Here is a 20890-nt window from a genome sequence, read left to right as displayed (position 1 = left end):
TAACCAACAACCACCATGAGGGAACATTATTGCATTTTCAAGTTGGAATTTGGAGAGATCTGAAAACTCGTTCTATATGCTGCACTTCAGTTTCGCATTGATTGTGCTTATCACAGACCGACCTATCGGTTTATAACCTGCATGTCGAATACGACGTCATTTAAAAAAAGTTTTTCAAAGCGCAAACATTTTCAAAAATTTGGTATAAATTTCAGACCACAAAAAATATCTCCAGGCTGAAAGGGTGTTAAATGCTAGAAACTTTATATCGAAGCAATACAAAATTATTTTTTTATTCTTAAAAAAAAAATTGAAATACTTTATTTACAACAAATTTTTAAAATGTGTATATACTACAATATATTTAAATAAAATCAAATCCCTGGCGCTTCATTCAATAGGATAGCTTTCGAAAGGCTCTCTAGTAGTTTTGTAAGTACTTTCATTTAGATTTATATTCTTGGTTTCTTTTTCATTTTATTTCTCATAGATATTTTTTGGTTTCCGTTAAAAACTCTTATTTTGAGTTCATAAGAAGAAAAAACTAAATAATTGTAATTTAAAATAGTCTGAAAAAAATTAATGAATGAAATTTAGTGATATTTTCAAAACCCAACAAAAATTGCATCCAACAATAAATGCATTGTTTGAAAATAAAAAAACTATATTATTTGTTTTACACAAATATAATTACTAATTATAGTATAAAACAGATATTTAGCAAAACTATTCTTCAGCTCTTAATAATACAAATTATCTCATTCCTTTTTTTACATATATAGAAAAAGCGTGAGAAAAAATTGAAACGGCGAGATAGATCAACATCTTCGGAAAAATCTAGATCAATGTAAGTTCTTTTAAATATATAAATCTAAATGACTCCTTACACATCCCCCAATCCCTAAATTCTCCCACAATTTAATCCTTTTTTTTGGTTTATAAAAATTAAAATATCAATATCATATAATTTTTCTTTACTTCTTCCAGTTCTCCTGTCAACAAAGCAACAGAATCCAAAAAGAATACCACTGTTGTGAAAAAACCAAATCCTTTCCGCAGTCGATCTAAGGAACGACAAAATTCCAAGGCTAGAGAAAGTGTTAAGCGTCATTATGATTCATCACAAGAAACACGTCATAGACGTAGCCGTAGTCGCCAAGACAGAAATGCTGGGAATGATCGCAAACGTACCAACAATGATAGTCGAGATTCACGTCACAGACGTGCTTCACCAGATCATCGAAGCTATAGCCGTGGTGATGGCGATCGTCGAGATCACAATAGAGATTCTCGTCGACGTTCACCACCACCTTCCAGGTCTAGACGTGATGTTACCACACCTGAACGTTTGCAGGAACGTAAACGTAAATATTCCGAAGATCGTTCAAGACGACGTGAAAGTCACAGTGTTGAAAAGAGACAGAAATATTCAAGATCGCGATCACCACCACATCGTGACGACAAATCCTCCAAAGCAAAACATATTTCACCAAAAAGAGCTACTAGCACATCAAGATCTCGTTCTAGAACACCACGACGCAGAAGTCTGGAACGCGTTCAAAAATCTCGTAAAGAAAAATCAACATCGAAATCACCCGTTCAAAGGGAAAGGCGTAGAACTTCAGTTTCTAGGGAAAGGAGGCGATCTAACACGCCACAAAAAAGTGGTAAATCTAAAACGCCCGCTTTGAAGGAAAAGCGTAGATCTAGGTCTCCGGTATTAACACAAGAAAGGCACAGATCTAAATCGCCAGTTGCTAGTGAAAGACGTCGTTCCAAGTCACCTGTCCCAAGACAAAGACATAGATCAAAGTCTCCGGTCACAAAAGAATCAAGACATAGATCAGCATCTAAGTCTTCAGTGGTGAGAGACAGAAAAAGGTCTAGATCGCCTTTAACAAGAGACAGAAAGAAATCTAAATCTCCCATTACCGAGAGACGGAGACGAAGTAGATCAAAGTCTCATCCCATTATCAAGGAAAAATCTAAATCTCCTCTCGCTGCAAGGGGTAGACGACGTTCTCGCTCGCCCATTTCAAAGGCTGAATCATTTGAGCCCCCAAAGCGTAATAGATCCGATGAAAACCGCAATAAATCTGAGCGCAAAAAACGTGAACCGTCTAATGATAGGCGAAGCAAACGCGATCCATCTGAGGAAAGTAAAAAATCAAGTTCCTCTAAGCCCTCCAAAGTGGATAATTCGAAGAGCACAAATAGCAAAGTTCTTGAAAGAAATGCACGATCACATTCTAGTTCATCTACATCTTCAGATTCGGGTTCTTCGACATCGGCAAGTGAAAGTTCTCGTTCTCGAAGCCGATCTCCGCAAAAGGAAAAGAAACCATCTGTGCAAAACAATAAAACAAATGATAAAAAATCACAACGTAAATCCCGATCAACTAGTCCAAACACAGCCACCACATCAGGAAATCCTGAAAGGTTAAAGTACTTGCGTTCACCTGCACGACCAGCTAGAGGATCACCTACAAACGCGACTGATACACGCGAAACTTCTGTTGAAAATCGTAATAATCGACGCGATACCACACCACCTAGAGTGGAGAAAAAGAACTGTTCTCCAAGATCGTCTAGAGATTCATCTGAACTTAGCTATTCTCCAGCTCGACGCAATCCTGAACGTTATCGCGATATATTAGAAAGCGCCAATAAACAGAAACCCGAGAAGCAACGCAAAGAAACAGACGATTTGCGCAAAGATCAAAAGAAATCGTCGTCATCATCTTCGAAACGTCAACATGACGAATCGACAGATAACAAGGAACAAAAACGCAGAGATGGTGGTCCTGACTCCACCACCAAGCGTGACAAAAATCATTCACTAAAACCCCGAGTACACCTACAGTCTCAAAGTGAAGATGAAAACAGCGACACCGCTGCTGAGCGCAATAGCGAAAAAATTCTCGAAGAATTCCAAGAATCAAAACGTGGACGTGAATTGAAGGATTTGAAAATGTTGGAACAGCTAAAGACGGGCATTGCAGCCAAAGCTAAGGAAAAAATAAAAACCATTGAAAAAATGGCAAACTCATCGACAGCCTCCACATCAGCTGGGGGAGATGTAAGTGATCAAACGTATGCTGCCTCTAAAAGAGGTATACGCAACTCTCTAAATGACTTTTTGGCTGCAAATAATAAAGCGCCAGCTGTAGTAGCGACGTCCACACAAAATGTAACGACCCACTCACCTGCTGGAGCCATTTATCCACAGACCTTAGAAGAAATAACCAAAGAACAGAAATCCCAAACTCAGACCAAAGTTAGTGAACGCGAAGAAGTTCAGACGACGGCATCGTCGACGGAACGAAGAACGGACACTGAAACGCAGGCTGATTGCAAAAAGCCTCCCACGGCTGCAAATGGTCATGCGAACACAAGTCCAAAAGTAAATACCAGACCACCGCCACCGCTTTATTGCAGTGGTGTGGACAGGGAACGTAAACGTGATCAATATCATTATCATCGTGAGCGTGACGCCAAAGATAGTAGGGACCTTAAACCACGAGACACTCTTAACCCGAACAAAGATCGTTTCAATGAGCGTCGTCAAAGGCAATCGCCTTCAGCCTATGGTGGTGGTGGTGGAGGAGGAGCAGGTGGCCCACGACGGCCCAATAATCTCAATATGCATCCACCACACAATCACAATCACCGACAACAGCGTATGAATGGCAACATGGGTGGCATGGGAGCGGCTGGTGGTCAACATCATCATCACCATCACAATCATCACCTAAATAATCACCATAACAATCCGAATTCCCCCTTTGCTAACCACTCAAATGCTAACCACCCTCTTAACTCTAATAACAACAACAACTCTCTTAATCTTTCTTTCAATCGTCCTAGTCGTATTAACAACACCCCCCTTATAACAGCCACCCAATTCAATAACCAAATGCTTAGTAAGCAATCGAATAGTATTCTAGTCAATCGTCGTGATCATCGTACCGCTTTAACATTGGGTCTAAGTGCTACACCATGTACTAACTACTCCAATACGAATTTGTTATTAACCAAAGCTAATCTCAATAGCAGTAATGCTGCTACGCATCATCATCATCAGCTACATGGTTTTCCGCATCAACACCACCCGCATCATCACCACCACCACCATCATCATCATAGCAATTCGAATAATAGTTCTTCACAAATTACCGATCGTATTCTAATGGCCGCTTCTATAGCTGCGGCACAACGTCACAGTTTAGGACTGAACAGTACGACGTCGAACAGTTTAAATCTCTTGCAACAGCAATCAAATGCGAAACCTAAAATTGTAATAAAACCTTTTAAAATTAATGATTCACAGCCTTTGGTTGGACTGGCGGATTCATCGTTGGTAGATGCGATTGTGTCGAAAGTGTCAACGGCCACAGTGGCAGCGGCTGAGAGTGCTGCACGTCGAAGTCGTAGTCGTTCACGACGCAGTCGCAGTCGTACACGTAAGGATGATGGTAACGGTGGAGGTAATGCCGATCGTGCAGAACGTGATACAACAGGTGGCAGTGGACGTGGTCGTTCAAAGTCATCCCATTCAAGATCATCGTAAGTTGTTGTCCTTTGATTTGTTTGCTTTTAGTTTAAATTATAAAGATCCCGTTTTTTATTTTATCCATTGCTTTCTTCCTTCTTTTTCTATTTGTATTTGTAGATCTTCGTCAAGTCGCAGTCGTAGTCGTAGCCACAGTCGTCGTAGCTCACGCTCACGTTCTCATTCCTCTCACTCTAGTTCATCGTCCCGCAGTTCATCAAGGAGTTCATCTAGGTAAGTTTAGGAGATGATTAACATTTTTGTTTTTTTTTTTTTTTTTTTTTTTTTGGTGTCCAAAGGATAGTTTTTAACAAGTATGATTATGTTATAGTAATACTCTGAACCGATGTTTTATTTATTTGGAAAATAGGATTCAGGTCGTTCCAAATATTGCTATCCTTTTTAAATACCCAATTGAATCTTAGCCCCAAGAAATTCGCAAAAATAGGTGTAAATGGGGTGAAGAAAATGCTTGAGGCGTGAAGTGAGAGGTGAAGCGTGTCTCAGAACATACCCGGATATTTGAACTTATGTTGTTTGGAACACCCCTAGATTCACAGGTCAAAAAGCATTGACTGAAAGCCAGAGCACAGCTATAGTCCCAAAGTAAACAAATTCTCGAATAATTCGAATAATCAAAACATGGACGCACCAGAGATATTGGCACATTTATGTACCCATATTACAATTTCAACACTCGATCCGAGAAGTGGTCTTAAACTGGATTAAAGCGGAGAAGTATTACATTTTTATGAAGGTAGTTGAAGGAATGGACTGAAATAGTTCATATTGGAACATGTCAGCCATTTTATTTGGTCACAATAGGATTTTTTTCGACGTTATGGACCATTTTGTAAGGTAACATGGACTTGCCTACGATAAACATTATATTGCAGTAAATAGGAATACCTTCGGTAAAATATTGAAAACGCTCCCCGAATAGCTCACGAACTGCTCTTAAGCGAAAATTTTGAGCTCTTGTGAGGGGGTAACTTGTTTTACGTTTAGACAAAATGAACGATGTATAAAGTTCCAGCCAAATTGGAAACTCAATTAAATGCGTCATTTCATACTTAATAAACTGTTTCTGCATAGTTATATCATTGTTGAAGAAAGACCAAACTCAGACATGTCGTGTAACAGCAGAACAGAACAAATTATTGTGGTTTTGGCAGCTATAAAATCTGAATATTTCCTTGCTTAAGTCGTTCATAAAATGTATGGGACATAGTAAGTTGAAATTACAATCTATGGGAATGCGTTCTTCTGGCCAAATTGGTCTAATTCGCAGATACATACTTCTTTATCAGTATGTCGCCACCGATCTTAAGGCATTTCATTTCCCCATAGAACGGTATCTCCCGATTTTCAGTATTTTGAAGGTTGTGGTCTCAATATTACTCCGAAATGGCTGAAATTTGGTATTTATTCTTCGTAGGGGGTACGAAACTTTCCCCCAGACATTTGTTGGTACAGGTCCACGCCTTCAGATAGCCCCCATAGAACAACAGTACCTGATTTTCGGTATTTTGAAGATTATGGCCACAATAATCCATTGAAATGGCTGAAATTTGGTATTTAGTCTTCGTTAGGGATATTTAAATTTCCACTCTAAATTTGTCGGTATAGGTCCACGCCTCCATATAGCCACCTTAGAACGGTACCTCCCGATTTTCGGTATTTTGAAGGTTGTGACCTCAATATTCATCCAAAGTGGCTGAAATTTGGTATTCAGTCTTCGTTCGGGTAATAAAACTTTCCCACCGAAATTTGTTCGTACATGTCCACGCCTTAATACAGCCCCCATAGAACAGTACTACCCGATTTTCAGTAGTTTGAAGGTTTTAGCTTCGTTATCACACCGAAATGGCTGAAATTTGGTACTTAGCCTTAGTTGGGAATATAAAACTTATATATCTAAAAAAATGGTACAACCTAGGAAAAATTACATAAGCCAGTCTCGTAGAGAATTTTCACAGCTATAAGATTTTCTCAGGTCTCATGCCGATAACACTTGCCGGATTCAAGCAACATCGCGAAAACCTAACAAAAAAAACCTTAAAATGTAAACTGAGCTTCTTTATCTCAAAAATGGTACAGCCTGAGAAAAAATCATAAACATTAATTCTATACAGAATTTTCACAGCTACAACATTTTCTTCAGCTCCATTTCGATTGGACTTGCGGTTTCCAAACAAAATCGGGAAAACCTAAAAAAAACACCTAAACATGTGAATTTTGACCGCGATTTATTTAAAAATCCCTACAGCGATTTTTTTGTTTTTGGATTTTTCTCATCTATGAACATTGCTGTTTGAGAATTCATAAAAACCTCCCCTTGTGTAAGCGGTTTTCATTAAAAGTTAGTTAAGGCGCACCCTTCATGACATTGTTTTATTAGGGGGCGATACAGTCAGTGCATTGTCCCAATTTGAACTTCAATATCTCAAAAATGGTAAAACCTAAACAACCCCTAAAAATTTCAATTTGAATGGCGATTTATTTAAAAAGCGCTCCGGCGGTTTTTTTGTTTTTTGATTTTTCTCATCTATGAACATTGTAGTTTCAGAATCCTCAAAAACTTTCCAAGTGTAAGCACCTTCCATTTAAATTTGATTCAAGAGCACCGTGAGCCCCAAAGGACGGTACCTCCCGATTTCCGGTATTTTGAAGGTTGTGTGTTTTTTGAGGGTTGTGGCCACAACAACAAACAGAAATGGCTGGGATTTGGTACTCTACGTTGGAAGTAAAGCCCTTTCCGACTGAATTTCGTCGGTTTAGGTCCACGATTCGATATAGCCCCCATAGAACGATACCTCCCGATTTTCATAATTGTGAAGGATGTAACGTTAATATCCCACCGAAATAACTGAAAATTTTTATTTAGTTTTCGTGGGGTTATAAAATGTTCCAGAAAAGAATTATCAGTATAGGTCCACGTCATCCTATATCCCACATAGAAGCGTACCTCGTGATTTACGGTATTATCCAACTACATTATCCTACTGAAATATCGTAAATTTGGTATTTAGTCTTCTTTGAGTCTAAAAACTTTACGCCAGAAATTTATAGGTATATATCGACGTTTTGAAATAGCCCCCATAGAACGGTACCTCCCGAATTTCCGTATTTTGAAGGTTAGCAAAATTGTTTTATCGAAATTGCTGAAATTAGGTATTAAGTCTTTTTCATAAACAAAAGGAAACTAATTGTTCCATTGGAGGGTATAACAAGTTCGGGCCGGCTGAACTTAAAGTCGTTCGTACTTGTTTGTTATTAAATTTTCCATACTTCATATGACAAGTTATCGATTTTTAGCCATCTTCCTTTTCCGTTAACATTTCATCAGTATCAAATCCTTAAAAATTATTTTGATTACCAATTCCCCTAGAAGATTCTTTAATTAAACATCCATTTCCCATTTTTCACCTTGCAGCAGCAGCAGTAGCTCTGGATCATCACGTTCGGGCACCCGTTCACCATCAATACCACGTCGAAGAGGTTCACCTAGTTTCCTAGATCGTCGACGCATAACTAGGTAAATGTCATTTCCAGCTCTGCAACGATAACCAAAAATTTATTTCATTTTTAATTTATTTATTAATTCCTATTTGTTTTAATATAATTTTTTATTTTTATTTTTTTGTAGCCGTCGTTCTTCACCTCCTTCACATCATCGTGAACGCAGAAGATATTGATTTAATTTAAATTTCGTTTAATTTGTTTTTCTTTCTTTTATCTTTTCATTTTTATTTTAGTTGTAAGCAAACACTTAATTTTGTGTGCCACAATCTTTCTTTTTTCAGTTCAAAATTTTTTTCGGTTCATTATGCTTACCTTACCTCCTATTTGTTGTATATCCCTCCCCCATTCATTCTAAAAAATCGTCAGTTTCCCCTCCTCATACATATTCTTCAAATAAAATGAATGGACATTAAATGCAGTATATACATCTGGATATCATATGTAGAAAGATAATTTTTTCGGTGATTATTTGGTAATATTATTTGGTAGCTTGAATTACTTTTTATTTCTATTATCCATTCACCCAGGGAAAAAATCCCTTTTCCGATTTCTTTAAATATTTTAATATTGTTCCTAAGGGCTTTAAATTATAATGTAATATGAAGATATATAACAGTGACCTTTACTCGTCCAATGTCTTTAGACAGTACTTATATAGTTGGCTATGTCCGCAAGCAGCTGAGCGTTACATCGATTTTTTTGTCTGCTTTTTAAGTCTGTTCCTGTGTTGGTGCCCTACACTTCTTTACAAGCATCAAATAAAAAATATTCTTACATGAAGCAGGACAAAAATTCGTTTTTATAGTTCAAATTTTTGTGCGGATCTTATTTAGTTGAAAAAAAAAACAACGTTTGTGTATTTAACATATTTCCAAATCTTTTGTCATCTACTGATTCTGTAAAATCATAATCGGATTCTGATTCCATGGTATAAAGGAGACGGGCATATGGAGCATATGTTCCTTATCATAGATTCTTAACTTATTAGTTTATTCATTCATTCAATATCTGTTATGATAAATATAAATACATACTTCCCGATTTCCCGGGATATATGATTTGGTTTTCCGGGAAAATATCGTAGCCAAAATATCGAGAATTCCACACAAAACCCTGCATATAGGATACAATATTATCGGAAAAAGGGTGAGGGATAATAAATTGGTCGGAACAACAACCGACCACAATATTGATTTTTTCTTGTTTAATATTATTTTATTTTCAGTATTTGATAAAAAAAATGTTTTAGAAGTTTTATTTTTGTGATTTTGTTTCTTTGATTTGGTAAGTTTTATCAGTACCTTTATTTCGAATTTCATTTTCGAACAGCACACTATCTCGAACATTCCTTTTTAAAGCGCAATTAATAATCTCATATTTCCATTTTTTTTTCTTCCTACATTAGTGCCCGCAAACGACCGATACCATATCATCGTAAAACACCATCAGATGTCTCCAGTTGTTATTGTTCCAGCTGTTGTAGTCGCGAAAGTTCACCACGACATTCCCGTTCACGTTCGCCTTCACGTAACAGCCGCAGTCCATCGAGAATTTTCTGAGATTTACAAATCCAATTTAATGACTTTTTAATAACGCCGCCTCCTAATTTTCCTAGTCATCCTTGGATATAAGTTTTTTTCTTTACATCTTCATTGTTATTGTCTAAGGTTCTTAGGCCTTTGTTTTACAAAATCTAGTCATTCTTTTTTAAGTTTCTTCTAAGAAATTGTTGATATTTACATATATAAAGAACAAAATGAATCTCTTTATTTTCGAATACTCTGCATTTACATTGTAATTACTTTAAGTACACAACAATTCACTTTTTTGTAATATGTAATTCCAATATGATATTTTTATATATATAAGATTATAGATTCTAGTGCAATTTATTTTTTCCTCTTTTGTTTTTATTTAGAAAGAAAACAAATCACATTTGAAGAGTAAAAAAAACATTTTTGTTGCAAACATAATAAATACATACATATATTTAAAATAATGTAAAAGGAAGTGTGTTTTATTTATAAATCACAGGCGGTTTAGATGTGAAATGCAGCAATAAATATTCTAACTTGCCATGATACCCCTGAAATATTTTTCCCACATCATTTTAACATGATAAAAATATCTCATAACTGCTCCTTTAAACAAAGATGTAAATAAACAAGATGGGAAAAGTCAATTGTGCAAAATTACACTATGCAACCCTGAAAATGCAAACAACTTCCAGTATGCAATTTTTGAAAGTACATATCTACACTACAAAAACCCTAGTAGGGTTTTGTCCTGTCAGATCCAGTTCGGATTTTATGACCTCATCTAAACCGGGCTAAATCTACACTTTTTTGCATTTATCAGGCCTTTATCTCAGAAACGAATAGAAATTTGGCCTTGCTGTCGTTAACAATGTTGTAGCCCTAAACTAGTAGAATTTATCTTTTGAAGAAACAACATAAGAAAAACTCCACCTATGGCATCAAAATCTATAAAATATAGAACATTTTACATAATTGCTGAAATTTTGGTCAGTATCGGCTAAGCTATTGGGAGTTGAACCAAGTAACCTTTTGCAAAAATCTTCCAAAAAAAATTCTCAACAATTCTTTAGAACATTCCGAAACTCTAAACTGCTTACTATATGTTGTTTCGGCGGTATTTTGCATCACATCTTTTAGAACGCGTATTTCAAACTTTGAATATGTAAAATATAAATCGCAGCTATATCCAGATCTAAGCCGATTTTGATATAATTTGGCACATTTATTTCCAGACCGAATTCAGTCACACATTCCAAATATCATTGAAATCCGACTTATATAGCGTGTTTGGAGCAGCAAATACGCGAAATCGGCCGAAAATATCATAGCGATCATGAATACTCACGTAGGGAGCTTCTCACGGGTGAGTTGCAGCTCACTTCTCACGTCTCGACCTATCACAAATGACAAGGGAGGAGCGAAAAAAGTGAAGAGGGGTTCTCAAGTTTGAAAATTGAAAATAGTGCCGCATTTTGTGAACCCTTGAAAATATAATTTGCGTTGCCATATCGTTATTTTATTTACAAATAATTTTGCAATAACTAAATTCGTAATTTTTTTATAAAACATTACTTTATTTTAAATTAAATTAATATTTCTAAAACAAAAATAAATTTTTTTAAATAATCCACTTTAAAAATACTTGGTAATTGATAAAAAATATTAAATGTTTGATATGTGGCAACATCTGTAACAGCTGTTTTTTTTTTTGTTTTGACAGATACATACATACATATGTATGTAAAAATTGTTTATTTACGCCCGAAGAATTTCTGCAATTTGCAAAAAAGTGAACAAAAACCGTTTAAAGGTCATTACATGGCAAAAAGAAATGAAAATGTTTAATATTGCATTTTGAATGATGTGCGAAACGACAAACGCTGAGGAATACAAAGAAAACCAAGCAAAATTTTGTGGAAGTCGTTCCATGCGATGCCAATATCTCACTGGATTTTTGTATTAGTTCAAATTAAGTTGTGAAAGATCCCATTTTCAGTATTTGGAAGGAATTTCAAGAATTGTAAATAAATACAATACGTGAAACATCCGATCTTTTCTCCAGCAATAGGACCAATTATATGAACGCTAAGTACAATTCGTGAAATTCGGATCCTATTCAACATTTGAACCAATTTCATGGATTTTAAATACAATTTCTCAATTTTCAAGAAGGTTAACCCTGCAAAAGGCTATAATATAAACATGCCCTTTTTTATGAATTTAATCCTTCCTATTGTGGCTTGTTCGTGGAATATGCCATGCCAAGGTGGTGGTTAAGATACCATTCCACTGGGTTATTGAAGATGCCATCCAAAATGATTTGGATCTTTTAGGGGTCACAGTATTGTAAATGAATGGGCGAAGGTGGTAAAAAGGTGACATATAACTTGCACTCATGCTTGAATAGAATCTTTGACATCGAATATTTTGCTGGGAACCTTAGTCCCGGTCCACACTAGCGTGAATTTCATTAAAACATTTCATGAAATTAGGCGTTCTTAAATCCGAATTCCCCACTACAGCAATTTTATGATTTTACTCTACCATGGAGGTCGATCTAGAGACGCATAATTTCATGCAATTTTTTCAATGAAACCACTCAAGTGTGGACCTGGACTTAGCGAACAAAGAACAATACAAAGGCACTTAAGATATGTCACTTATCATCTTGAGTGGCCGCAAAGTTTGGAAGTACCTACAAAAAAAAAATTGTAGAAAGGTGTTGTTCCTGATTGGGTCCTCTTCCATTCCTGTTTTCATCATATGATTCTGAACCGCTTCCCATATCTGAAAAATTTTGGCCAACTACAACTCCACCTCCAAATTACGCCAAACTCGATTGAGGTCTTCCTTGCTTCATTGATACACGGATGAACATGTATAATTGCCAAAAGAATTTCTAATTGTTTTTTATTTGTTACCTTTAACGTAAAACACAAATAAATTCAATTGATTATCATTGCAAAAGATTCGTTTCTTGTCGATTTTTTCTATAAAAAATGTCCATAGTTACATTTTTTTGTTCAACTCACCTTGATTTCTGGGGTGAGAGAAAATTGCCTCACATTCTCACTTTTTTGACATTTATGATAGCTACTTTTCTCACGAACGTGAGTTTTGTTCTCCCTTATGATGTTTATAATAAGGGAGGAGGCGAGAGTGAGAAAACTCACGGTGAGATGATGTTCATGATTGGGCGGTATATATGGGTGCTATATCCAAATCTGAACCGATTTCGATATAATTTGGCACATTTATTTCTAGACTGAATTCAGTCACACGTTCCAAATATCATCGAAATCGGAAATATATAGCGTGTTTGGTACAGAAAATACGTGAAATCGGCCGAAAATATATATGGGAGCTATATCCAAATCTGAACCGATTTCTATATAATTTGGCACACTTATTTCTATACCAAATTCAGTCAAACATTCCAAATTTCATTAAAATCGGACGTATATAACGTGATTGGTACTTCGCATACGTGAAATCGGGCGAACATACAGTATCGGCCAAAACTAAAGCACCCCCTCAGTAAATTTTTTTGAAATAATAATTTTTTTATGAAAACTAAATTATAAATTTATTTTTTATTTTTCTTTTTATTTATTTATATCTTTATAATTGAAAAATACAAAAATAAGGAGATCAGAATTTAATAAACAAAACTTAAAATTCAAAAAACATTTTAGGTCGCAAATATAAGTGGACAAAACTAAAGCACCCCCCATTTGAGGTACAGCAAAAACTATTGAAATCAATATTTCGCTGCTTATCCTCTATTCTGGATGACACAATCACATCTTTTAGGCATAAAGGATACTAAATTATTAATTATTGCAGGCGAAATAATCGATTTTCGGAAAATTTAGCTTAAATCCTCAAAATACTGAAAATCGGAAGTTACCGTTATATGGGGGCTACACCCAAACGTAAACCCAGGTCCACGATTTTTGTTGGATATGTTTTGTGACCACTAAGAACGCTAAGTACCAAATTACAGCTAATTTAGTAGGAAAATGTGGCTTAAATATCCGAAATACCGAAGATCGGAAGGTATCGCTATAAGGGGCTATACCAAAACATTAGCCGATATTGTTCATATTCATCCAAAAATGATGCTACAGCATTCTCTGGTCAAATACTAAATCCCTTAGGTTTAAAAATTAGCAAAAGAACGAATTGCAAAAGAACGGTAGACGCCGGCTTATTCAGTCGACGACCAGCAAAAAACCTCCCCCTCCATGTTTTACAGCGTCTTTGCAATATTTAGGATTAAACGGTTGCCCATTTAGTCCAACCATCTGAATAATTTAAACTAAACATAGATTCATCGGAAAACAGTTCAAATGGGTCTTGGCGAATGCCAGTCTGGCTTCTTCATTCTTAGTCGATATGAAGGGTTTTTTTGCTGATCGTCGACTGAATAAGCCGGCGTCTATCGTTCTTCTGCAATTCGTTCTTTTCCTAATTTTTAAACGTTAGGGTATTGTATTTGACTAGTGGATGCTGTAGCATCATTTTTGGATGAATATCAACAATATCGGCTAATGTTTTGGTATAGCCCACTTATAGCGGTACCTTCCGATCTTCGGTATTTCGGATATTTAAGCCACATTTTCCTACTAAATTAGCTGTAATTTGGTACTTAGGGTTCTTAGTGGTCACAAAACATATCCACCAAAAATCGTGGACCTGGGTTCACGTTTGGGTGTAGCCCCCATATAACGGTAACTTCCGATTTTCAGTATTTTGAGGGTTTAAGCTAAATTTTCCGAAAACCGATTATTTCGCCTGCAATAATTAATAATTTAGTATCCTATATGCTTAAAAGATGTGAATGTGTCATCCAGAATAGAGGATAAGCAACGAAATATTGATTTCAATAGTTTTTGCTGTACCTCAAATGGGGGGGTGCTTTAGTTTTGTCCACTTATATTTGCGACCTAAAATATTTTTTTAATGTTAACTTTTGTTTATTTAATTCTGAATTCCTTGTTTTTGTATTATCCAATTATAAAGATATAAATAAATAAAAAGAAAAATAAAAAATAAAATTATAATTTAGTTTTCATAAAAAAATTATCATTTCAAAAAAATTTACTGAGGGGGTGCTTTAGTTTTGGCCGATACTGTATATATGGGAGCTATATCCAAATCTGAACCGATTTCGATATAATTTGGCACATTTATTTTTAGACAAAATTCAGTCACACATTCCAAATTTCATCGAAATCGGACATATATAGCGCGTGTGTTACAGAAAATACGTGAAATCGGCCGAAAATATATATGGGGTCTATACCAAAACTTGGACCGATATAGCCCATCTTCGAACTTGATCTTCCGACGGCTAAAAAAATGGTATTCCCCAATTTTCAGCGAAATCGGTCAACAAATGCGACCTGTATGTTGCGAACGGACGGACGGACATGTATAAATCGACTCAGAAAGTGATTCTATGTATATCCTTAGAAGGAACTATGGGTCTATCTCGCTTCCTTACCACATAGTGGTGTAGGGTATAAAAAGTAAGCTTTTCCGCCTAAAAAATTAATATTAATAGCCTTTTTTATATGTGAACAATATTTAGGGGTCGACTATGGATAGCAACCCAAATCCAGTTGCGTTGCCGACAACACATTTAATATATTTAATGAGAAATTTTTATTTCTGCTTTGAAATTCAAACTTTTTACAATTAATTAAAAATTAATACTAAAAATGATCTTCGCCTGAAAAGGCAAAATGTTCAAAGAAAATGTTTTACTAAAATATTATATTAATGTGCATACATATATTTGTTTGAGTAGTAAGCGATCACTTCTATATATGTATATAGAACGGGTCCAATAGTTTTGGCATTCACCTCACCCGCCTAAGTGAAATGTACCCACGCACTGTGCGCCGTACCAATAGGTCCCATACATACATTTTTACAAATTGGCTTAAGTTTGGCATTTAGGGTTTCCCGCGGCCAGAAAGCATCTCCATCATTTGGAGAGGTAGCTTTTTGAACTGTTTGCTAAGGCCAAAATTGCATATCTTAGCCAGGGTCTTATCGCCCTTTACCCCCACAACTTCCTGGTCAGGCTTAAAATTTTCTTTTATTTTGACTGACTTCCATAACGTTAGTTACTGATGCATTAGTTAGATTTTGCAATCGTGAGCATTTATATACTTTCACAAAGCATAAACAATATTGATTGGATATTTTTTGGAAGTCATTTCTTACACTAGCATTTTCCATTTGTGCATATTATTTTTATTGAAATTGCCAAAGATATGCTTGGAATTTCATTAGGTATCCTAAAAGTTAGTCGACAATTATAAATATCACCAAATAAGTTTCATATTAACTTTATTTCATTTTCTTCTCACCGATCTTTATTTATCATTTATGATGGCGATTAAATGATGACAGGTGAATTCACTGATGTTTGATTGGTGGTGTTTAGCGATTAGGGGAAAACTTCTTAAGTTTAAATACATATTATAACAATGCTATGACATACAATCGGTTTTAATATTTTATAAATATGTTTGTTTGCATAGACAAAATGTTCAATGGAGCTAATAATACAAAGCTTAAGGGCCATTATTACATGTGTTCTTTTACTATCTGATGGATTTGAAAATTCAAAATAAACTAACTTGGAGGCATTAAAAATATTATTTTCACATTGAAAGTTAATGACAAAAAGCTCCTCCCTGAAATTCCATCATCACTTTTAACTTTAAGTTAACCGGAACGCTATAAATCTGTTCGGTAAATCCAAACTATAACAAAAGAAGACTTATAATAATGGGGGTATGAGTAATTAAAAAAAGAAAACAATAAATTTTAATCCAAAACTAAAATAAAACACATCGATAAACAAAGTTAAATTGTTTTTGTAGTTATTTCTGTTGCACTGAGCTATCGTCACACTATAGCTCGGAAATGGGATCAAACATGATGGTTTATGTAGCTGTTGGTGCTGGCTTTGAAGGTGTTTCCGATGATGGTGGATTTTGTTCTTTATTCCAATCTTGCAGGCCCTTCGGCAGTGTGGTATCTTCTTCAAATGAACCTGTGCCTTCGACGAATTCTTCATAGGTTGACTTCTCTTTGAATGGACGTTTGCCCAAAAGTTCAATCATGTCATCACGGCTTAGTACCTCATTCTTCAGCAAACGTTGGGCTACTTTACGTACATCTTCTTTGTGTTTAGTTAGCAAAGCGGTTGTACGGTCATGGGCCTCCTTAATTAAAGATCTGACTTCGCGATCAATTAACTGGGCTGTTTCTTCGGAGTAGGGTTTGGAGAAACTCATTTCGCCTTGTTGGGCATCAAAACTAACTTGTCCCACTTTTTCGTTCATACCGAATCGTACAATTTGGGCATAAGCACTATCGGTGATTTTCTTCAAATCGTCTTGGGCTCCAGTTGTGATGCGTTGGAAGAATAGCTCCTCAGCCACACGACCACCTAATGTCATACACATGCGATCAAATAGCTGTTCCTTGGAGAGTAAATATTGATCTTTTGGTAAGTACTGGGCATAACCCAAACCCTTGCCTCTTGGTATAATGGACACCTTGAGCAGGGGATCAGCATGTTCTAAGAACCAACCAGCTACTGCATGACCGGCTTCATGATGGGCCACTGTGTTTTTCTCCTCAGGAGCCAAAACATTGGTTTTCTTTTCCATACCGGCAATAACACGTTCAATGGCCTGTTCAAAATGTTTCTGCACAATGGAATCGTTGGAGTCACGGGCTGCAATCAAGGCGGCTTCATTACATACATTGGCAATATCGGCACCAGTAAAACCTGGTGTTAGAGCTGCCATTTTACGCGCCAATTCTGTTTTATCCAAATCTGTTTTAAGTGGTCCTAAATGGACCTTGAATATACTGGCTCTACCCTTAATATCGGGTGCTGGCACAAATATTTGCCTATCGAAACGTCCTGGACGTAACAGGGCCTTGTCCAAAATATCAACACGATTTGTAGCGGCCAGCACTACAACATTTGTGGTGGTGTTGAAACCATCCATTTCGACAAGCAGTTGATTCAAAGTATTCTCCTGCTCCGAATGGCCACCAAATGATTTGCCACCACGTTTACGACCAACAGCATCAATTTCATCAATAAATAGAATGCATGGAGCATTCTTACGGGCCATGGCAAACATGTCACGGACACGAGAGGGACCTACGCCTACGAACATCTCCAAAAACTCTGAACCAGAGACAGTGATGAAAGGCACATTGGCTTCGCCGGCAGTGGCCTTGGCCAACATTGTTTTACCCGTACCGGGAGGACCTGTCAACATGGCACCTTTGGGTATTTTAGCACCAAGATCGATGTACTTTTGAGGATTCTTTAGGAAGTTGACAAATTCCATGATTTCGATTTTGGCTTCTTCACAACCAGCAACATCCCTGGTATAGGGGGAGGAGAATCACATTAAATTCCAATTAATATCCATATATGCTTTCAACTTACTTGAATCTAACACCGATTTCATTAGAATTAATTAACTTGGCTGTCGATTGCATGACACCACCAAACAGGCCACCGCCCTTACGTCCCTTACCACCCATCATATCGGCAGAGCGACGCATCATGTAGACTAGAAAACCAATAATCAACAAAGTCGGAAGTAGACCAGTCAAACTGGAAGCCTCAACTTCAGTGCGATAAATGACAGGAACAAAATTAACTGGCTCCACACCCTGTTCGACTTGAGCATTTTCCAAGTTACGTTCAAAGGAATCTACACTGCCAATATTGAACCACAAAACACTGCTGGCATCTTGGGCATTACCTGGTAATAAGCGGACACGTACCCATTTTTTGTTGACGACTTCAAGTTTTTCCACAATACCACGGTTAAGATAACTAAAAGAGGGAAATTATGACAACAAAGATTTTCGAGGTAATCGTTGAGGAAGAAAAATAATTACCTTGTAACAAACTCCTTCCAAGAAATTTCCTTATAGCTCATTTCAAAGAAGGCCAATGTGGCAATAACACCCACAGCAGCAAGGGCGCCGAAGATCATCATTTTCTCTTTATTACCATCACCTCCATCACCAATAGGTCTGCCCTGGCCGCCCTTTCCACCACCACCACTTGACTGTGGCTTGGCGGTATTGTTGAACATGCCAAAGCTCCACTCATTACTCTTTGGCTGAGATGTCTTTGGAGCTGCTGCAGCGGGCTCTGCAGGCTTTGCTGTTTTACCCGAAGCGGCAGCAGCCTCACTGGACGCCGGCTTGGCTGCTTTGCCTTCTTCAAAGTATTTTTCAAAGCCCTTGGGTGGTTTCTTGCAAAAGTATCTAATTTGTTCCACTAAATAACGTATTAAAGGCACCTGTTCCAATGCCACCGCTCCACGTTGTATCTGTCAATAAAGAAAGGGTTTAATAATCGTTACTTCCAACCCGTATGTTTAGTTTACTACGAAAGCTTACTTTTTCTGTTGCCGGTGAGGCATTATGGCTCATATAGGAACGTCGCATACAACGTTCCATTGCCTTCGCTGAGCTCAGCAATCGGTGTGCCATTCTTCGTCCAGTTGTGCCGTCGTTTTCGTAGTAGAGGTGTTATTTAACTTTTTGCAACAGTAATATTGTTCACGCCGCCCAGTTCTGATTTCGTTTTTCTTCACAAATATTTTATGAAAATGAATTCTAAAGTCAAGACGAATAATAGCAAAATGTTTAGAGATCCCGTGATAGTACTTACTTTTTAGTAATTAATTTATAATTTGTAAAAAAATCTCTGATTGGAATTCACCGATTGTTGTGAAATGTTTCTGACACTAGCGGGTCCGTATGTAGGGTAATGTAATAACGGTCCATGAATGACAATAAACAGCTGATTTCATAACATGTATAAGTCATGGTAGAATAATTATAAGGTAGGCCAGAGCTAACAGCTGATTACAATTTTTTTCTTATTATCATGGTACAATAGTACAGGTAGCATTTTCATGCCAGCTGATGGTAACATAATAGCTTTGTTCCTTTGTCAAAAAGAAACATAAAAAATCAATTTTCGTCTTTTATTTCACAGTTTTTAATTTAGCTTGGTCAGCGTTCGACTTTTTCTTCTGTTTTCGTCCATTTTTTCTTCATTGTGAAATAATCGTCAAACAAAAGTCGAAAAATCAGTTCTGCCATTTTTACCTGCAGAAATTTGTCTGGTAGCCTGTGGTAGAAGAGACAGGCATATGTGCTCTCTCTCCTCTTTCACTCTCTTAAAAATTGCTGCCAGCTTTACCACTTTTTGGGGTTAAGGAACGCTTTGCAGGTTAAAAATGGTAGCAAATGGTAAAAATGGTAACCTCAGGTAAGTAAAGGAAAAAAGCTAATGTGTCAATTGCATTGAATTGATGTCAAATTTTGACATCTTATGTTACCAACAATTGCCGATGCGGCTACCTGTGTATTTGTACCATGGTCCGTGTTTAGACACACGGGAAAGTAAATTCAGTTTTTAGGCAATAGGGGGTAGGAAAGAGTATTGAGGAGCTCTTTCCTCTCCGCTCTCTCCCAAAAACTCAATTTACTCTCCCGAGAAATTTGTGTGTCTAAACACAGACATATGTGTGTATACCATGGTACAATAATACAGGTAGCATTATAAAAAATCTCTGATTGGAATTCACCGATTGTTGTGAAATGTTTCTGACACTAGCGGGTCCGTATGTAGGGTAATGTAATAACGGTCCATGAATGACAATAAACAGCTGATTTCATAACATGTATAAGTCATGGTAGAATAATTATATGGTAGGCCAGAGGTAACAGCTGATTACAATTGGTCTGTTCCTTTATAGCTATATTACATTACGTGTATTTCATGTGTATTTTTTGCATTTTTTACATCTACATGTTGTACACGTAGTGTGATCCATATAAAAAATTTCATCTATCAAAATGATGTGTGAACCCATGTGCAACTTTTTGGTTTTAGAGCCCTTCCTATTTTTGTATGTACAATAAATAGAAAACAGCTGATTTGTTTGTTTTGATGAAAGCAGAAATTTGCAAAATTTGCTGAAAAAAATAATTTCTTAAAGAAACATAAATAAATCGATTTGATAAAGGATTTGTTTATATATACAGTGGCACAGGAAAGTATACATACACCCTACAAAAATGCAGTTTAGGCTAAATCGTTGGGGTTTTTACAGTAACAACTGCACTGTGTGGCTCCTTGGTGACGAAATAACCATAACTACACAAATTTATTTTAATCTAATACGTATATTTA

The 20890-nt window shown here is 36.5% G+C and overlaps 2 protein-coding genes across 12 annotated transcripts in view; one reads left to right on the top strand and one right to left on the bottom strand.

Annotated features, from left to right (window-relative positions):
* Srrm234 (Serine-arginine repetitive matrix 2/3/4) overlaps positions 1 to 10083 on the top strand; it is a 57792-nt gene extending 47709 nt beyond the window's left edge. The window contains exons 7-12 of one of the 10 annotated variants that reach the window (XM_073982940.1): positions 783 to 847; positions 988 to 3079; positions 4331 to 4566; positions 4673 to 4786; positions 7992 to 8090; positions 9483 to 10083. In XM_073982940.1, the coding sequence (XP_073839041.1) occupies positions 783 to 847; positions 988 to 3079; positions 4331 to 4566; positions 4673 to 4786; positions 7992 to 8090; positions 9483 to 9636 (2760 nt within the window). In that variant the 3' untranslated portion in view covers positions 9637 to 10083. Of the gene's footprint in view, positions 1 to 401; positions 433 to 782; positions 848 to 987; positions 4567 to 4672; positions 4787 to 7988; positions 8091 to 8201 lie in introns of those variants that run through there. The other 9 variants (XM_073982942.1, XM_073982939.1, XM_073982941.1 and 6 more) reach the window with 9 other exon arrangements.
* Positions 10084 to 15961: 5878 nt separating this feature from the next.
* Afg3l2 (AFG3 like matrix AAA peptidase subunit 2) lies at positions 15962 to 19487 on the bottom strand. 2 transcript variants are annotated; one of them, XM_073982933.1, is made up of 5 exons: positions 19358 to 19487; positions 19084 to 19302; positions 18574 to 19013; positions 18113 to 18508; positions 15962 to 18048 (listed from the first exon to the last, which is right to left on the bottom strand). In XM_073982933.1, exons 2-5 carry the CDS (start codon positions 19174 to 19176, stop codon positions 16581 to 16583), a joined length of 2397 nt encoding a protein of 798 aa, XP_073839034.1. In that variant the 5' UTR covers positions 19177 to 19302; positions 19358 to 19487; the 3' UTR covers positions 15962 to 16580. The 2 variants fall into 2 exon arrangements, with proteins under 2 accessions (XP_073839034.1, XP_073839035.1); XM_073982934.1 differs by having other exon boundaries at positions 19084 to 19274; positions 19358 to 19483.
* Between the last annotated feature and the right edge of the window lie 1403 nt (positions 19488 to 20890).

Source organism: Musca autumnalis, unplaced genomic scaffold, assembly GCF_047663935.1.
Source record: "Musca autumnalis isolate F117 unplaced genomic scaffold, ASM4766393v1 scaffold_4, whole genome shotgun sequence".
NCBI classification, from domain to species: Eukaryota; Metazoa; Arthropoda; class Insecta; order Diptera; family Muscidae; genus Musca; species Musca autumnalis.
Note: the sequence above shows the minus strand (reverse complement) of the source record. Positions and strands in the feature narration are given on the sequence as shown.

Excerpts from the sequence above, each read along its gene's own strand:
- Afg3l2 (XM_073982933.1), bottom strand. The coding sequence starts at position 19,176 with ATGGCACACCGATTGCTGAGCTCAGCGAAGGCAATGGAACGTTGTATG. Across the intron at positions 19,014-19,083 it reads CCTCACCGGCAACAGAAAAA|ATACAACGTGGAGCGGTGGC; the intron begins GTAAGCTTTCGT and ends CTTTATTGACAG. Across the intron at positions 18,049-18,112 it reads GAAATCGGTGTTAGATTCAA|GGATGTTGCTGGTTGTGAAG; the intron begins GTAAGTTGAAAG and ends CCCCTATACCAG.